The 16,796-nt window shown below is 38.0% G+C and overlaps 2 protein-coding genes across 6 annotated transcripts in view; one reads left to right on the forward strand and one right to left on the reverse strand.

Moving 5' to 3' along the window:
• Nucleotides 1-16,796, reverse strand: part of LOC123309910 (neurobeachin) — a 452,107-nt gene that overhangs the window by 43,039 nt on the left and 392,272 nt on the right. The gene's annotated exons all lie outside the window — the stretch shown is intronic.
• Nucleotides 1,349-2,896, forward strand: LOC123309912 (protein mab-21). Its single transcript, XM_044893220.1, has one exon. It carries the CDS (start codon nt 1,556-1,558, stop codon nt 2,651-2,653), a length of 1,098 nt encoding a protein of 365 aa, XP_044749155.1. The 5' UTR covers nt 1,349-1,555; the 3' UTR covers nt 2,654-2,896.

Genomic DNA, 16,796 nt, shown 5'->3' on the forward strand with positions numbered 1-16,796 from the left:
TATTGGTTCAACAGGATTTTTGACGAAACCAGGAACTGATAGACTATTTTTGAAGAGTTATTATCTTACAGCTCCTAGAGTTACTAAATCTAATCATGTAAAACATGTCCTATAGGACTGGCATACAAGAATTTCTTTTCCATCTAACTGGCCTACCCCGAATGAAACTTGAAAAAAAAATAACCGAAATTAAGCAATCAATATCTTCGATAGACTTTCACCCTTCCAACGATCTTGTATTTTTCACGAAACTTATGTTGTTAACACATAACCGATGACCTGACAATTCTATATCTATATCCTCAGACGAATTTAAGAAATCTTAAGTAGCATGCTTACCCTATGTTTATTTTCGAAAAATTATGAATAAAAGAACAAATTTTGTGTTTTCATATTCTGGTATCGTTAAAAAAAATTTATTTCGAAATTACGCGTCCGAATGGGATTTAAGAAGCACAAAAAAAAAGAACCAAGAGACCTACAAAAGTGAATGTTTGAATAATATATTTTCAAGCGGCAGAAATGTTCCCTTGGCTAAAAAATTGCAGTTGCTACTGCTGCCACTATGCCAAAGCATAAACTGAAAAAGCAGTTTCGAATAGCACCATTTTAATTTTCATCTATATTTACATCTACACCCACTCAATTAATAGTTTGTTTCAATGAACAATTATTTTATTTTTCACGATTTTATTCCCAACTCGTGTTTTGATATCAGAAGATAGTCAAGGGAGTTAGGAGGTAGATTTTGAGACAGAAGGTATATCAGGTACCAAAAATGATTTCTGTCTGTTTCGCTTTCTTAGAATTTTCAAGTACGTAGGGAAGATAGAAAGTTTACTGAAATTTGATGTACCTAGTGGAAATCATTCAGTCCTTAGCGTAGGTGACATATAAGTATTCGGTATCTGGAACTCTTTGGAATGAATTGATATTTTTCGATGTATTCGTATGAAACTTGAAACCCTGAAGCTTAGGTTTCCAGCCCGAATTCCTCGGATTGCGTAGGTACCGACGTTATAGAAATCGCAGTCCGCAGATCTTTAACACCCATATAATAAATCACGTAATCTCGTAGTGTCAAAACTGAAAACGAATTCATCATGAAAATTCCAAAACGACAGATACAATTCCTCTACTTCAACGCTACACAGTAAAACCCATACGTTACGTTCATACATTAACCGGCAAACCAGTCCCGCAAACATAGACATATCCATACAAGTCCCTACAATCCCCAATTACGTCCTTCTCTCCGATTGGCCGACGTATCACACAGCCGCGCGCGTAGTCCCGCCCTCGCGAGGCAGGGAGTGGTCCCGTAATCTCACCTGCGTAAAACCCGCTCGCAGGGACCGGCAGTGTAGACCAAAACTCTGAAGACGATCAATCTCCAGAACGCGCCAACGTTCAAGTCGTAAAAATCGTGTGCGTAAGGCACCGGGCGTGATCGAACCCCGCGTAGGGACAGTTATAGAGTAGAATTGTGGTTTTGCAAGTGACCATTGTGGCACCGTGTCAGAGCGGCGGCTCGTACAGCCGCGAATCTTCCACGATGCTGGTGCCGCCCGACATGCTGGCCGCCCAGAGCAAGATGGTGTACCAGATCAACAAGTATTACACGGAAAAGGTGCAGACGAGGAAGCTGCAGATCAGCAAGACCATCCAGGAGGTGTGCCGCGTCGTCCAGGACGTCCTGAAGGAGGTCGAGGTGCAAGAGCCCAGGTTCATCTCCAGTCTGACCGATTACAACGGGCGTTACGACGGCCTGGAGGTCATATCGCCCATAGAGTTCGAGGTGGTCATCTATCTGAACCAGATGGGCGTTTTGAATTTCGTGGACGACGGCACTTTGCCCGGTTGCGCGGTTCTGAAGTTGTCCGACGGCAGGAAGCGGTCGATGTCGCTGTGGGTGGAGTTCATAACGGCTTCCGGTTACCTGTCGGCGAGGAAGATGAGGTCGAGGTTTCAGACCTTGGTGGCTCAGGCGTGTGATAAGTGTTCCTATCGCGACTCCGTCAAGATGATCGCGGATACCACGGAGGTCAAGCTGAGGATCAGGGAGAGGTATATAGTGCAGATAACGCCGGCCTTTAAGTGCGCGGGACTTTGGCCGCGTAGCGCGGCCCATTGGCCTCTTCCTCAGATACCCTGGCCTCATCCCAACCTAGTCGTCGAGGTGAAAACCGAAGGTTTCGACCTATTATCGAAGGAGTGTATAACCTTACAGGGCAAACAGAGCGCGATGGAAGGTGATGCTTGGGTCCTGTCCTTCATCGAGGCCGAAAATCGACTGTTGCAGGGCGGCTGCAGGAAACGATGCCTCAGCATCCTGAAGACCCTCCGAGATAGGCACCTAGACCTGATCGGCAACCCCGTGACCAGCTACCACATGAAAACCCTGCTGTTGTACGAGTGCGAGAAGCATCCGAGAGAGTCCGAATGGGACGAGTCCTGCATAGCGGACAGGATCAACGGGATCTTCCTGCAACTCATCTCCTGTCTGCAGTGTCGAAGATGCCCCCATTATTTCGTGCCGAACGTTGATTTGTTCAAGGGGAAATCGCAGAGTGCCTTGGAAAACGCCGCGAAGCAAGTTTGGAGACTGACCAGGGAGATGTTGACGAACTCCAGATGTTTCGATAAGTTATAATGTGAATAGTGCAAGAACGATCGTTGGTTCAGTACAAATCGATGAATACTTGTTGAGATATATAATGATCTTATTTATTCGGTATGCGATAAGAGACTTCTCGAGAGGGAGAGAGAGAAAACTGCCAGTAAACCTTTTTTTTTATTCGAGACTGTGATCCGAGGTTTTTCGTGAAATGTTATTATTGGTATGGTATATTTTGTATATTACTAATTATTATGAATAAAACTTATTTATACTTCATTCGTTGCTTTCATTCAGGTCAAAATAGAGAAAAGATAGAAGTTTTCGAATGAAAAAATATAACAAAATGCAAGATTGCAAACAAAATATAAGCTGTAACTGGATATACAAAATTGAGACCTTATAACAGGTCATGAAATTAACTTTGTTGACAATAACCTGTCATATAATCATCAGAAATAGATATGGATTGATGTTTAAAATATTGCTATCGAAGGCAATTCGAAAAATTGAAAATTGTTGAATATACTGTATATAGGTACAGTCGATGAAAATGCTTACAGAATTTGATAACTTCATTTAGGCAAGAGCTTCGATTGAATTCATTTCATGTGCGGATGCTAAACTAACCATGGATGCCATTTTCTTATTCGTATTGTATGTGTTTTTCTACCTATGATATTTTCAAATTACGAATTTTATCGATTTAGGACTAGAAAAATATGACCTATAATACAAATCCAGAAAATATTCAGTTTTGATAAGAAAATCATTCAGATGACATAGTTCTTTCTTCTGACAATTTGATACATCCAGAACTAAGCAAAAATGAGCTTTTACTAGAGGTATTCCCAATTATAGGTAAATATTTCAATCAGATAGAGAATCAGCTGAGTTCCAATAGTTGGTGAAATATAAAATATATAAATTCAATGTGGATGCATCTTCAACCCAAGTAGATTGTGGATGAAAATATAAACTATTTTTTGCATGGGGTAAGAGCTGTTGGCCAGAGAGAATCAATTCAATTTAAACCTATCTATTTAGTCGATTAATTCCTTTTGAAGTTCGCTTACGATCATCAGGATCTACCTATTGTTGTAAGGATGTTAACAACATCCTTATGAAATGTCAGCTATAGAGATGACAGTAAAATTGCAAGCCTTTCAATGTTCATATTTTCGGACTAAACAAACTGAAATTATACCTACACTTTCACAGAACTATCTGACTTGAATTTTTTTTGTGACGGTCGACAAAGACTTCCTCTAGTCTGTGGAAAAAAAAGCGAAAACAGCTGAAGTGAAGAAATAATGTTGGCAAAAAGTAATTACTCGATTACTTCTTGTAATGATCAATCTTTCTGTCAACCTGCTTTCTGATATCTCTTGAATTATGGGCACCGATAATTTTGCACACTTATAGATAGCCTAGAAACTGTTTGAGCTCTGAAATAGGAAAGAAGTAACTACATATGTACTTAACATAACTTGGAAAATTTTGTTACTAATTTCAGAGCTCAAAAATAATTTCTTTAATTGATCCAACAAAGAATGTTTGTCATTATGTAAAACGATAAAAACCTATTTCAAACGTTGAAAAAAAGAAGAAATTTTTAGTTTCTGTTTCATGAAAACCATAATTTCAACTTTGGTTAGTCAAAAACTGGAAAAATAGTTTTAGTCTTCAGCTGAAGCAGGGATAAAGTTTATTATACTTTCATACTTGATTGTATGACAGAAAATTAGCATTTCATATCGGTAAAATATTGTTGTCGGAACAATTATATAAAATGAAACGAATAGTCCATGTGAATGTCCATAAATATGTAATGAAATTATTTCTGTCAAAATAAAACGAGTTTATGTTGGCCAAAAAGTTGGAGTACTAAATTCCGCGAAGAACTGATTTTTCTTTCAAATGTTGAACAATCTGTTTTCGGTGGAAGAATAGTGGAACGTCGAAATTTCATAGGTACTACTGTAAAAGGTCGTGAAATGAAATTTTTACCACGTGTATAAACCAGAAGAAAGTTTCAATGTGACAATATTATTTTACAACGTCGTAATTTACTTACCTATTCCATTACAAATTTAGATATTAACAATTGTGAAAAACAAATAATCGCATATATTTTTGCATGAAACGCATAGAAAATGAATTACATATCTTCAAATCTTTGCGACGTGTACAAACTAGTCCAAAGTTTGAATCTGACAATGTCATTTTATATCTCAACTTATATTTCGTGAGGTAAGATGCATCGAGAAAGTAATAATTGTACGGGAGTTATTTACGTTTAAATGAAATATGTATACTTAAATTTTAAAATTCTGTTAATCATTCTAATCTTTCATGAATCGCAATTAATTTTGTAATTGAACAGGTATAGGCTCATTGAATTGAATTTTCGAATTATAATCTTACGAAAGCAATAGTACGATGTGCGCTTTCATTTTTCTTGAACCAAATGGTGAATGCGCAGGTGAATGTTCCACCTAATATTTCGTTCGTACCTATTTTCAGAAAAAAATTTATCATCATGCTGGAATAAAAAATAATGTAGAACCATAAAATATAAGCTCAGGGGTAGTCGTTTTAGTTTTTTTATATTTTTTTATCAACTGAATAGCAAGTATTTCAGTATAACCAATGAATATATTTATTCGAAGCCTGTCTGATAAATTCAATAATATCGTAAGAAGATGCGGAATGCTTTTTTCCCTACCAGCAAAGTCCTTCGACTACCACTTGAAGGTAACACTTAGTTTAACCCACATGAAGAAGCTACAGTTATAGCTTATAGCGAAATAAGTGCAGTGATAAAAAACTTCATTTGTAATTCAGTTCTTTGATTCAGTTATGGTTTTTCACCAAATATCTGCCTTACAAATTTAATAATATTAGTTGGTGCAATGGTACCAATCCAAATCAACCGCTAATTAGTTTGAGTTGACAGTGTAGCAGGCGGAACATTAAAAATGTTCTTGAAATGAAAAGAAGGGTACTTCTTATGCTCCTTTTGGCAACTTCAGAATAACACTAGAACGTTGCGCAAATCGTCGTTTATACAGGGTCTTTGACGAGTACAAATCTTTCAACAGTAGATTCTTGAGGTCAGAAGAAACACTTCTTTCCTTTACCATTTTTTCCGAATCGTCTCCGTTTAAAAGATACTGGCTGTTGAAAATCCATAAAAAAAATTATTTTTGGTTCTATCTCACAAATGGTGTTATCCAATGAAATGAATTTCGGAACATAATTTCACATTTATTTCATGAATTTGTTTCGAACACAAGGTATCACCCACGTCTTCCATTTTGCTCATTATGACCATTGCGTACCATAAAAATACCAAAAATCTAAAGACCAAACTCTTCCAACTAAATTGGAAGCTATCTGTCCATTATTTGAGCGTTTTGTAAAATGAAAATATTCCTCATATTTTCTCGTACAATGCGGCGTTTTCGAGTAATTTGACGTTCAAAAATTAAAAAGTAGCCGTGAAATATGAAAGATTGGGTACGTTGGCTGAATGCAACTCTGTTTAAAAGATCCACAAATGTGTCACAGATTCAGCTATAGTCCATTCAAGAATGATTGACATCTCTGGTGGCTACGGAAAATCAAATTTAAGTTGGTAATAGCCCATAAGGTGAGATTTTGTAGTGCGGAATTCAGGTTGGTATTGTGAATCAACAGCGATCTACAGACCTTTTTTAATATATTTGAATTTAAGCACTCTGACCCTATAGATAATTTAGATTTTGCACTGCTGTTTATGTTCTCAATTCAATCGAACAAATTAGAAACATAATTGTATCAATTTTTGAATGTTGATTAATATCTTTATATGCTCTGAACATGAATATTTCTTCTTTTCAAATACTTCTCTAAGTTCTCCTTATATTCCAGTTCTGTGATTGAAACTACAGAAATAATTGATGATCTTTTGTGACCAGATATTAAGCTGCGTCCGAACTTTCAAGGACTACTGGGATGTCAATCATTCATGAATGGACTATGGTTAGTCTGGAGATAATTGGTTTTTCCAGGGGTGGCACAGCTTATTATGAAAACTTAAAATGGCTATATCTTCTTATCAGGGCGGAATCGGAAAAAATGGTATGGGAAAAAAGTGTTTCTTTTGACCTCAAGAATCTACTGTTGAAACATTTGTAAGAATCGAAGACTCACCATGCAGGTACATGATACACCATTCTTCGAGTTCGGCGGACGCAGTTGGAGGGTAGGGCACGCTTTTAGAGCGAGAATATTTTTATTGCCATTTTCGGGAACATTTTCGAATGCTCGAGAAAATTGAGACTGAATGAGCTCGATTTTTCGATTTTGAAAGAGTAGGCTATCAGGGGCCTCGACTACGCGCATCTTCCCGCCAATTAATCATTTCCGCCGAGTTATTGCTGATCGATTTTCCCGCGTTCGTGTACGGCCGCGGATAGCGGCGGCCCGTTTGTTCTCCTCCTTGAACATCATTAAATTATTCCCTCCCGCGAACCTCCTTTGTTTGTGGCTCACGGCCGCCATGATGGTAAATTAAACGTCCGAACGTATGACGTGCGTATATGCGAGAGGATCGCCCGATCGTGCCGCGTGAGTTATGTCGTCCGTCGAACCATCGGCCGATTTTCCTGGCGTTTCGTGCATCGTTTTTCCAACGTCCCATATACAGATACCGATGGTACCATTGAGCAGGTCTATAGTCTACCCTCTACACAAAGTCACTCGAATAACTTATAAAATCATCAGATTTAGAAGATTAGTCCAGATGGCCCCATTTTGGGGATTGAAAATTGAGGAGTAAAGAAATCATAATATAATATAAATTTATCGTATTTAGCATGACTAAACCTGCGAAATTTCAAACGTGGTCGAATGCTATAGATGTAGTCAGTAAGTTCAAGAGCAATAGACAAAAGCAATTTATTCTACACTGCACAAAAAAATTAACGCACATTATGGAAATCTCAAATTTATTCTACAACTGAAGGTGTTCTCAATGATTATTATTTTTATCACAATTATGCATGCATATATTTTCCATTTTCAACGGTTTTCTTCAATACAGATGTTTTTTCCCAGCAGGAATAATAAAAGATGATATTATCAGTTGTTCTCGATCGATTCTAGTGATCAATAGTTATTCTTTCGTTTGATTTTCTACACTCGATCGCTATGCAACGCGAAACACGCAATTTGACCCAAGAGGAATGTGCCCAAGCGGTAGTTTTGCGAGAAGAAGTGTGGACATACACAAGAATTGCAGAAAGGTTTGGAGTTTCCCATACAAGTGTGTCCAGAATGTTGCAGCGATTAAGGGAGACAGGTATGAATGTCCGAAGACCAGGACAGGGTAGACCACGGGTAACAACTGCCATTCAAGAACGTTACTTGAGAGTTTCTTCGTTGAGACAACGGTTTGCAACCGCTCGCCTCCTTCAAATTCAGCTTGAGCAAACTCATGAGGTGCGAATTAGCACTCAGACAATAAGAAGCCTCAGAGAAGGCAAGAGGTCCAGCTCTTACCCCAGCCCATCGAAGGGCGCGTTTGGATTTTGCGAGAGAGCATATCCATTGGGAAGAGGCCGATTGGGAAAGAGTTCTCTTCACAGATGAGTCTAGATTGTGCCTCTACCATTGTGATCGACGTTCCCTTGTATACAGACGTCCACATGAAAGATATGCTCAGTGCAATTTCCTGAATACTACTGGTTTCGGGGGAGGATCGATTATGGTATGGGGTGGAATATCTTTGACTGCTCGCACAGATCTAGTGGTGATCTAATGGAGCTATGAATGCTGATAAGTATATAAGGAACATTATTGAAGAGCATGTAGTGCCATTTGCTCCATACATTGGTGAAAATTTCATTTTTATGGACGATAATGCCAGACCCCATCGTGCGCGCATCGTTCAGAAGTACCTTGAAGAGGTTGAAGTCTCTCGAATGGAATTGCCAGCAAGAAGTCCAGATCTCAATCCGATTGAGCAGGTTTGGGACAACCTCAATAGAAGGCTGAGAAGTTCAGAAAATCATCCAGCTACTCTTAATGACTTAGGAATCCAAGTCGGAGAAATCTGGGAAGGATTGGATCAGAACATTTTAAGATCACTCATTTTGAGTATGAACCGTCGTTGCCGAGCTTTAATTAACGCAAGGGGTGAAAATACCAAGTATTAAATCACTTATCAGCATTTCAATATTTTGAAAAGTGTTCATTTCTCTTCTTTCACCGAATCTTAATTAGGTGAAATCCTGAATTTTTCTTTCATTTAATGTGTCTTGCTTCGTTCAAAACCTTCCCGAGAGAACATAAAAAATAAGTTATAAAGTCAAATATAGAGTTAACTTTCATAAAAATTGAGATTTTCAGAATGTGCGTTAATTTTTTTGCGCAGTGTTTTCTCATTAATTCTAATGGCAATTAAATAGGACAGCGAATGAAGGCGAAATTCTTCATAGAAGAACTGGATGTGCATCTGCTGTCGTAGCCGTCTTAATAATTCTTACTTATGACAATATACAGTAAAAAAAAAGTTTGTTGTAGGTACGTTGAAATATTATGACAGGTACTGAGTTGTTGGCCTGAATAAAATATTAATTACTTCGGGGACACTAACCAATGTTCGTATTAGTTTTGATCGAATTCCTCAAATTATAGGGGTATTGATTGCATCAAGATAATTCGCATTACCTTACTACTTCAATAAGGGTATAAATCGACACAGCAATACGAACTAGCTAATTCGTTGGGACAATGAAAGGGCAAACAGGAAAATACCTGCTTAATCCAATTTATTGACCTATGGCCATTATAAGGCGCACAGGTCGTTGATTTATCGAGCTAGAGTCCCATAGGGGAACAAAATATATGCCAGTATACGGGGGGTCACTAATCAAGCCGTTTGCGTGGTTGAAACGTTGAATATTAACATTGGAATTAATATTTTTCGATATCTGCCTGGTGAATTTATAGATTTTGAAGCAGTTAACGCACCTGCCTACGATGTATACCTGCATTTTATCGCGACAAAAATACCCAGGAGGATTATGGAACATCGTTTATTTTACGAGGAATGTCACATAAGTAATTGTTCAAAACAATTGTGTACATTCTGTAGAATTCCTTGAATTTTTAATTTCAAAAACAGTCGAGTAAACCGTAGGGTGGGTACAAATATTTCAACAGAACATTCTTGAGCTCAAAAAAAAAACACTTTTTTCCCATACCATTTTTTCCAAATCGGCCCTGATTAAAAGATACAGCCTTTTTAAGTTTTCATAATGAGATGTTCCAATCCTGGAAAACCAAAATTAAGTTCAGAATTACTAGCCTAATCTGTGACACTATACACATCTGTGGATCTTGTAAACAGAGCTGTATTCAGCTAAAGTACCCAATTTTTAAAATTTCACAGATATTAATTTCATTAGATAAAACCATTTGTGAGATGGACTTAAAAATAACATTTTATTTTATGGTCTGTATCTTTCAAACTGAGCCGATTCGAAAAAATGGTTAAATACAAAAGTGTTTCTGTTGACCTCCAGCATCTAATGTTCAAATATTTGTACGACTCCAAGACTTACCCTGTATAGGGTGTTTTCCAAGGTGAGGCTTAACTTTCAACAGATGGTGAAGAAAGCATCAAAATAAACCATTTCACTAACAATTAATAATAATATGTCAATTTATCTCCAATGAATAATCCGCCAGATGGTTTTGTACCGAATGCGGGGATTGTTGTCCCTCATCAGTACAGTGCAGTGTAACACTTCTCAACCGGAGATCTGCCATGAGAGATGAGGACGAATTATTTGATCTAATCGCGCCGTTATGGTTTTAGACTTATTAGTCCCGTAAAGAGATTTCAATTACACAATTTCTTTCAAATTCTGAAGGTGAAAGCTCCGCCATCTTTAATGTGATATCTATACATGAAATTTTCTATGATTTTCTGTGATTTACTTCAATGAGGTGTACCTCCTGTCGAAATGAAGCCTCACCTTTGAAAATACTCTCTGTATTTGTTGCAACAAAATCAATCGATTAAACAGCAGTATCTTCCTACGCTTTTATACAAAAGTGCATACAGTGAAGACTATCTCGAACTGCATATCATATTTCCGCTTGTGTAATATCCCATTAACCATCGAAAAAAATCACAGGCGAACCCACAGCCATATTTCATTCTGTCAGCGAATACAGCTCGCAGACCCCCTTGTCCATCAAATTAACTTGGTAAAACTCCGTCACGTGATTTCCCGTCAGTCAAGCCGCTTTTGTTTTTCTTTCGGTTTATTTCATTATTTGCATGTATACCCACCCGTCGTCTGTCTGTCCGCATGTCAGTACGCCCGTCTTCGGACTGAGCGCCCCCTCATAGCGTAATGAAGACAATACGAAAACCTCTTTGTATGTAAATGGACGGTAATTAAAAACGGAAAAAACGCGGCCTAATTGATTCAAGCCTGCTCGCACATGAAGATTTTTAAGGTAATTTATTGATTGAACACGAAAGAGATGGCTTTGGAATATAATCTTATGAAACGTTTGTATACAAAACCCAATAAATATAGGTACGTGGAAAAAGCGTGGCATTTTACAAGTACAACTTCTGTTATTTCATCCTAGCTTCATAGTAACGTTACCCAAACACGTTAATTCAATAATTTATCAATTTCTGCTGTACAAATCCGTTATTCAACGTCAATGCAACGTTTTATAAACGTTGAGGTGACACGATAAGAACACGTTTCATATTGGTTACTAAAGTAACGGGTTGTTGAATACTCCAAAAAATGTTGTAACCGTTTCGAAACCCGATTTTTGTCGACCAAATGTGCATTTATGAAAAACCAAAGGTTTACACTCTTATATCTGAAAGGCTTTTGAGTTTCTTGTCGCTCTGCGTTTCCAAGATTTCAGATCAGTTATTGTTTAACGTTCTTACAATCCACTTTGATGCAATAATGAGAGGGAGGTTGTGAATTTCTTTTATGTTAGTGGTATTGTCTATAACCTCTGCACAAAATCGGTTTCTGACTGTGTCCACCCTTAGAGTGTCTTTCAGTACTAGACTAATCATGCAACAGCAGCTTTTGAACGCTTCTGGTGTTTTAGTTTCGATTGTTTCTTACTTCTTATGGGACATGCGATGGAAAAAGACGGTAATTACACACAGGTGGCTTCAGTAACGAGTAGAATCACACACGTTGATTATTGGTAAAATCAACGTATGGTTGAATTTAGGTTATAAAATGAACGTTACAAAATATCGTCTAATCAACGTTTCTTACCACATATAAACGTATGATTTATTAGGAATGAATTCGAAAAATTAGGGTGTCCTATAGCGGGCTAGATGTATTTCAACAAAGATAACTTGACTGTGCCCAGACTGAACGATAATATCAGTAGATTAGAATAGAGAAAAGGATTGAGACCGGCATCAACGAGAGAAAGGAGCGGCATTGTTTCAATTCCACAAAAGTACCATCCTCTTTCGAGCACTGTAATCCCTACGAAGTATTTCAAAGGTTCCGAATTCAAAGAGTCACTTCAGCGGACGCCGAAAAGATACATTGTACAGTAGCCCATAAGCTCAGACAGAGGGATGAGACCAAACAATCCTCCCCAATATCAACACAACAAATACATCTTTTATGTTTGGGCAGTCAATGATCTATTATTGCACGCCAGAAAGGAGGTTGATACGGGATTTGGAAAAAAATGAAAAATGGAAATGGTCTAGAACACGGGTCTCTTGACCGTCGTCAGAGAGATGAAAGATTGCGGTCATAGGCGCCGCAGGATTTTTTTCACGATGTCAAGACGAAAAATGATTCTGCAAAGGAATGAACGAAGCAAAATATAATAGGTAATTGAGAAAAATAAGCAATCTTCATAAATAGTTTGTTGAATTTGATACATCCAGATCCAGTCTAGATTCGTCAGAAGTTTTATCAATCTAATTTTTTTTATTGCCTGATGTGTCAAAAATACTATAATACAACATAGAGTCATTCGGGGTAACTGAGCGCAGTGGGTGAGTGTGCGCAGTGCGTATATCTCGACTATGCAATGTATGAAAGAGGGGTTCATTTGGGTGAAGCAAGGGCGAATAATCCCCAAATTAGGTTTTCATAGGAGTGCGCCGTGCGACGTTTCTTCAACTTTTTATTTGCAATCAATCAAATTCACTAGTTTTCTTGTTAATTTTCAGCATCTCTGCAAATTCTGCCAGGTCCAAGTTCCGAGTCCGACAGTGTTAAACAATATTTTATTCGATCATGAGCATATTAATCTAAACATATAATAAAAAATTTTAGGTTCTCTTAGCTGCTCAACTCTATAAGAACGTCAATTCAAATTTTGGCTTACTGGGGAAAGTGTGCGCGGGTAAGTGCGCGCATAGATTCATTATATGGGCATTAGTTCAGTGAGGAATGAATTATGACATTGTTGATTTTCTTGGTTGAGACTCGATCAATATTGTCCTATTTGTTCAGAAAAATATGAAGAGCCACCAACAGGGGAATGTATCAAGTGTTGTGTTCACCAAGAATTGTGGCAAGAAAAATAATGCGCTGCTTGTAAAAAGGCGCTTCTGTATTGACAATAAACAGCATTTCTCTAATATTGTAACATTTTGATGACATTATTTTGTAATTTTTTTTGATTGTGTGGTTCACTAAGCACTGCGTTCACTTACCCCGTGAGGGTCCGAATGACTCTATACTCTATTCACTTCTATAAAACACTCTGTTGGGCATGAAATGAAATTTTTTCAATCTAGAAAAGGGTAAGGTTGGCACTCATGAAATTTCGTTGATGTAATAAAGACGCAATAACTAATAAAAATTATAATAATGTTGAAAAAAATCCGAAACTGATTGAAAAAGAGAAAAAACATAGTGTCAAGAAGTGCCAAAACTTCACCTATGAAAAGAAATTGTACACCTGTGCCTTCAAAATTTTCGTCTAATTTGTCTAACATGCCTTTGAATCTCTGACAAGTCTGATATTATTCAAATGAAGGTTTCGGGTATTCAAGTATCCCCGAATATCTAATTAGATGTCTGAATAGCCATCACCTATTATAAAAAAAAACGAAAACTTGACGTGACTATCGCGTTATCTACGCCCCTGCGTCTAGCGCCTTAAATGAGAGCTTCTGTGCGGTGACGTGTGCTGATGTGGCGCCTGTCCCCCGCCGTCCCAGACCAGCCCTTTCGCCCCGGGGGGGCTCGTTGCGTACACTCACGGGTCTACCCCGAAACCGCAGGTCGTCAAATCCGTCTACTCTCACAGATTTTCTTACAAGCCCATATTTTCGTCTTCGCTTCGCGTCGGGTTGACGTAGACGCAGGTATTACATGATTTTTGGGACAAATGGGGGGGCACGGAGGCACCTACATTATTTTACTACTCAAAGGCCATTTCCGGGTAGCCACAGTCAGAAAACGATCTTGTGTAGGAGAAGTGGATCTTGGGCGTCCACCAATCACTGATCCAAAATTATTAGAAACACAAACGACAAGAACTTTCAGATACCTGGATAAGGGTTACCCCCTTACCATCTGATTTCTCATAAATGACGATTTGGTAGATCAGGTAGACAAGAAAGCTCAAATTTTGAAAAGGTCACAAAATTTCCCAACCTTAACTTTTGTAAGGCAATATAATTTTTGCGCATTACTTTTTATCCACTCTTTATTTTGATTCAGTTGACAAAAAAGTACCATTTTTAATTTAAGGAAACATATCTCATCGTCTGAAAAATCAGACTTGTAAGTGTAAGGTTACACATAAAATAAACCCACTCATCTTTTTATAATTCTCGTGTAATCCGCTGAATATTTCCTGTTCAGGTAATGGGCCTTAAACGTCGCGTTGACATATGGCATGATTAATATTTCACCCGAGCAGGCTCCATAAAATTTGTATCTTATATGTTTACAATGAATTTTATTTCGAGTTATAGGTTTAATCGTGTATGATTCCAATATAGCATAAATCAAAATGGAGAATGGATCATCGTCTGCAGAATGATTGTGCTTGATCGTTCGTGAAAATTCTAATTGAGCTCCAGGCACTGGCAGAAGTGGCAGATATAAAACAGGATTCTTCTGGATTAATGTTTTTCGTATGGGAGAATTGTTCGAAGAAATGAAATTTGGCAGTTAGCTGATGCTAACAGAGCGGGCCGCAACTTATGGCGGTTCTACAACATCAACATTTTTCATCAGTGCCTTATGTTTGCCATAATTTTTCCATACGTAAAAATTAATAGTGACGTACGTATTCGACCTGCAGGTTATGGAGAGTAGAGAGGGGAAAATAGGAGTCGCTGCGATCGCTAGGTTGGTTCGTAAGGGGGAATTTAAGCGTCAATTTGAAATGAACAGCCTTTATTTAATTTTAGGTTATGTGTTATCGTATAGTTTTTTCAGATGATTTTCCAAATATGTTTCTTCAAATCTATAAGAAATATGAATCTTCTGAATTATATGCAATAAAATACTATGTACATTATAAAAGAGACTAAGTAATCAGCTTTATTCATTAATAATAAATGACGACATCAATGAAATTCAAAAGAAATCAATGATGACAAAAAATGATACCTTGAATATGTTTATCATTGTTTATTGAAAACAGGGTTTGTTAGTTGGCTTAATGAAATCTTCAAAATTATATACATTCTCAGTAGGGAGTAGAACATATCAAGACAACAAAAGGTAACAATCTCAGATTTATCACTTATTAGGCTGAGCGCAAATAGAAACGCAGGTTATTGAGGTGGCGCAGCTTGTTCCTTTCTATATTTTACAAAAACTCACAGGCGTCACCTCACCAACCTGCGTTTGTATTTGAGCATAGCCTTAGAGTAGATTCTGTTTCCAATACTCAGCTGAGAACCGTTACAAACCAAGCAGTCGGGTTTTAGACGGGGACATAGTTGTACAACGGCCCTACTCAAGGTGACTGATGACATCTTGACCGCTTCGGATAGGGGATTGATAACAGTCCTTATTTTATTGGATTACTCGAAAGCATTCGATACGTTGGTGCATGACGTCCTATTTTCTATTATGCGCTTCACAGGTTTTTCATCGAGTGCCGTGGCTTTCATCAAGAGCTATCTTTCAGATAGGACTCAGCAGGTCAGGTTTGGTGATGTCATTTCAGATCCCTTGAAGGTTTTGCTGGGTGTTCCTCAGGGATCGATCTTGGGACCGCTGCTATTCGTGCTTTATACTCATTATATGATTACTTTTTTGAAGTACTGTCTTGCTCACTTTTATGCGGACGATACACAGCTATACTATAGTTTTCCTCAAGATCAGTTAGAGCAGGGCATTGCGAGAGTGAACGAGGATCTCAAAATTATGAGTGAAATCGCTGAAGCTCACCAGCTCACTTTGAATCCGTCCAAATCAAAGGCCATTTTTTTCGGTAATGGGGATATCTGCAGTGCCTTGAGTCTGAATGCTGAGTTGAGGATCGCGAATGTAATGATTCCGGTAGTAGATTGTGTGAAAAATCTGGGTCTGTTCTTGGACCATAACTTGCGGTTCAGAACCCACATTGCATCTTGTGTCCAGAAGTCTATAATGAGTCTGCGCCTACTTTATCCGCACAGACGTTCCCTTCCTAGAGATTTGAAAGCTACACTCTGCAATTCATTAGTTCTTTCTGGTTTTAACTATTGTTCGGCAGTTTATTTTGCTTGTTTGGATCAGGAGACTATCGGAAAGGTTCAGAAAATTCAGAATTCTTGTCTTAGATTCATCTATGGTATCAGGAAATTTGACAGAATAAGTCATAAGCTCGATGAAATCAAATGGCTCAATATGATGAATAGGTTCAAGCTTTCTGCACTGGTTCTTTATCACAGGGTGTTGACGTCTGGAATCCCTTCTTATCTCCATAGGAAAATTAAATTTAGATCCGATATTCATAATCTGAATATAAGGAATCGTGGCCTCATCTCGTCCCCTCCCCATAGACTAACGTTATTTGAGAGATCTTTTTCATTCAATATCTATAAACTCTACAACCAATACATTGATTTCCGAACTCTTTCCGTGTCTGCTTTTAGGTGTCGTGTCTTTGATCAATTATTCAGTGAACAGCGTGCGCGCCGGTA

The sequence above is a fragment of the Coccinella septempunctata genome, chromosome 3 (genome assembly GCF_907165205.1).
Source record: "Coccinella septempunctata chromosome 3, icCocSept1.1, whole genome shotgun sequence".
Lineage (NCBI taxonomy): Eukaryota > Metazoa > Arthropoda > Insecta > Coleoptera > Coccinellidae > Coccinella > Coccinella septempunctata.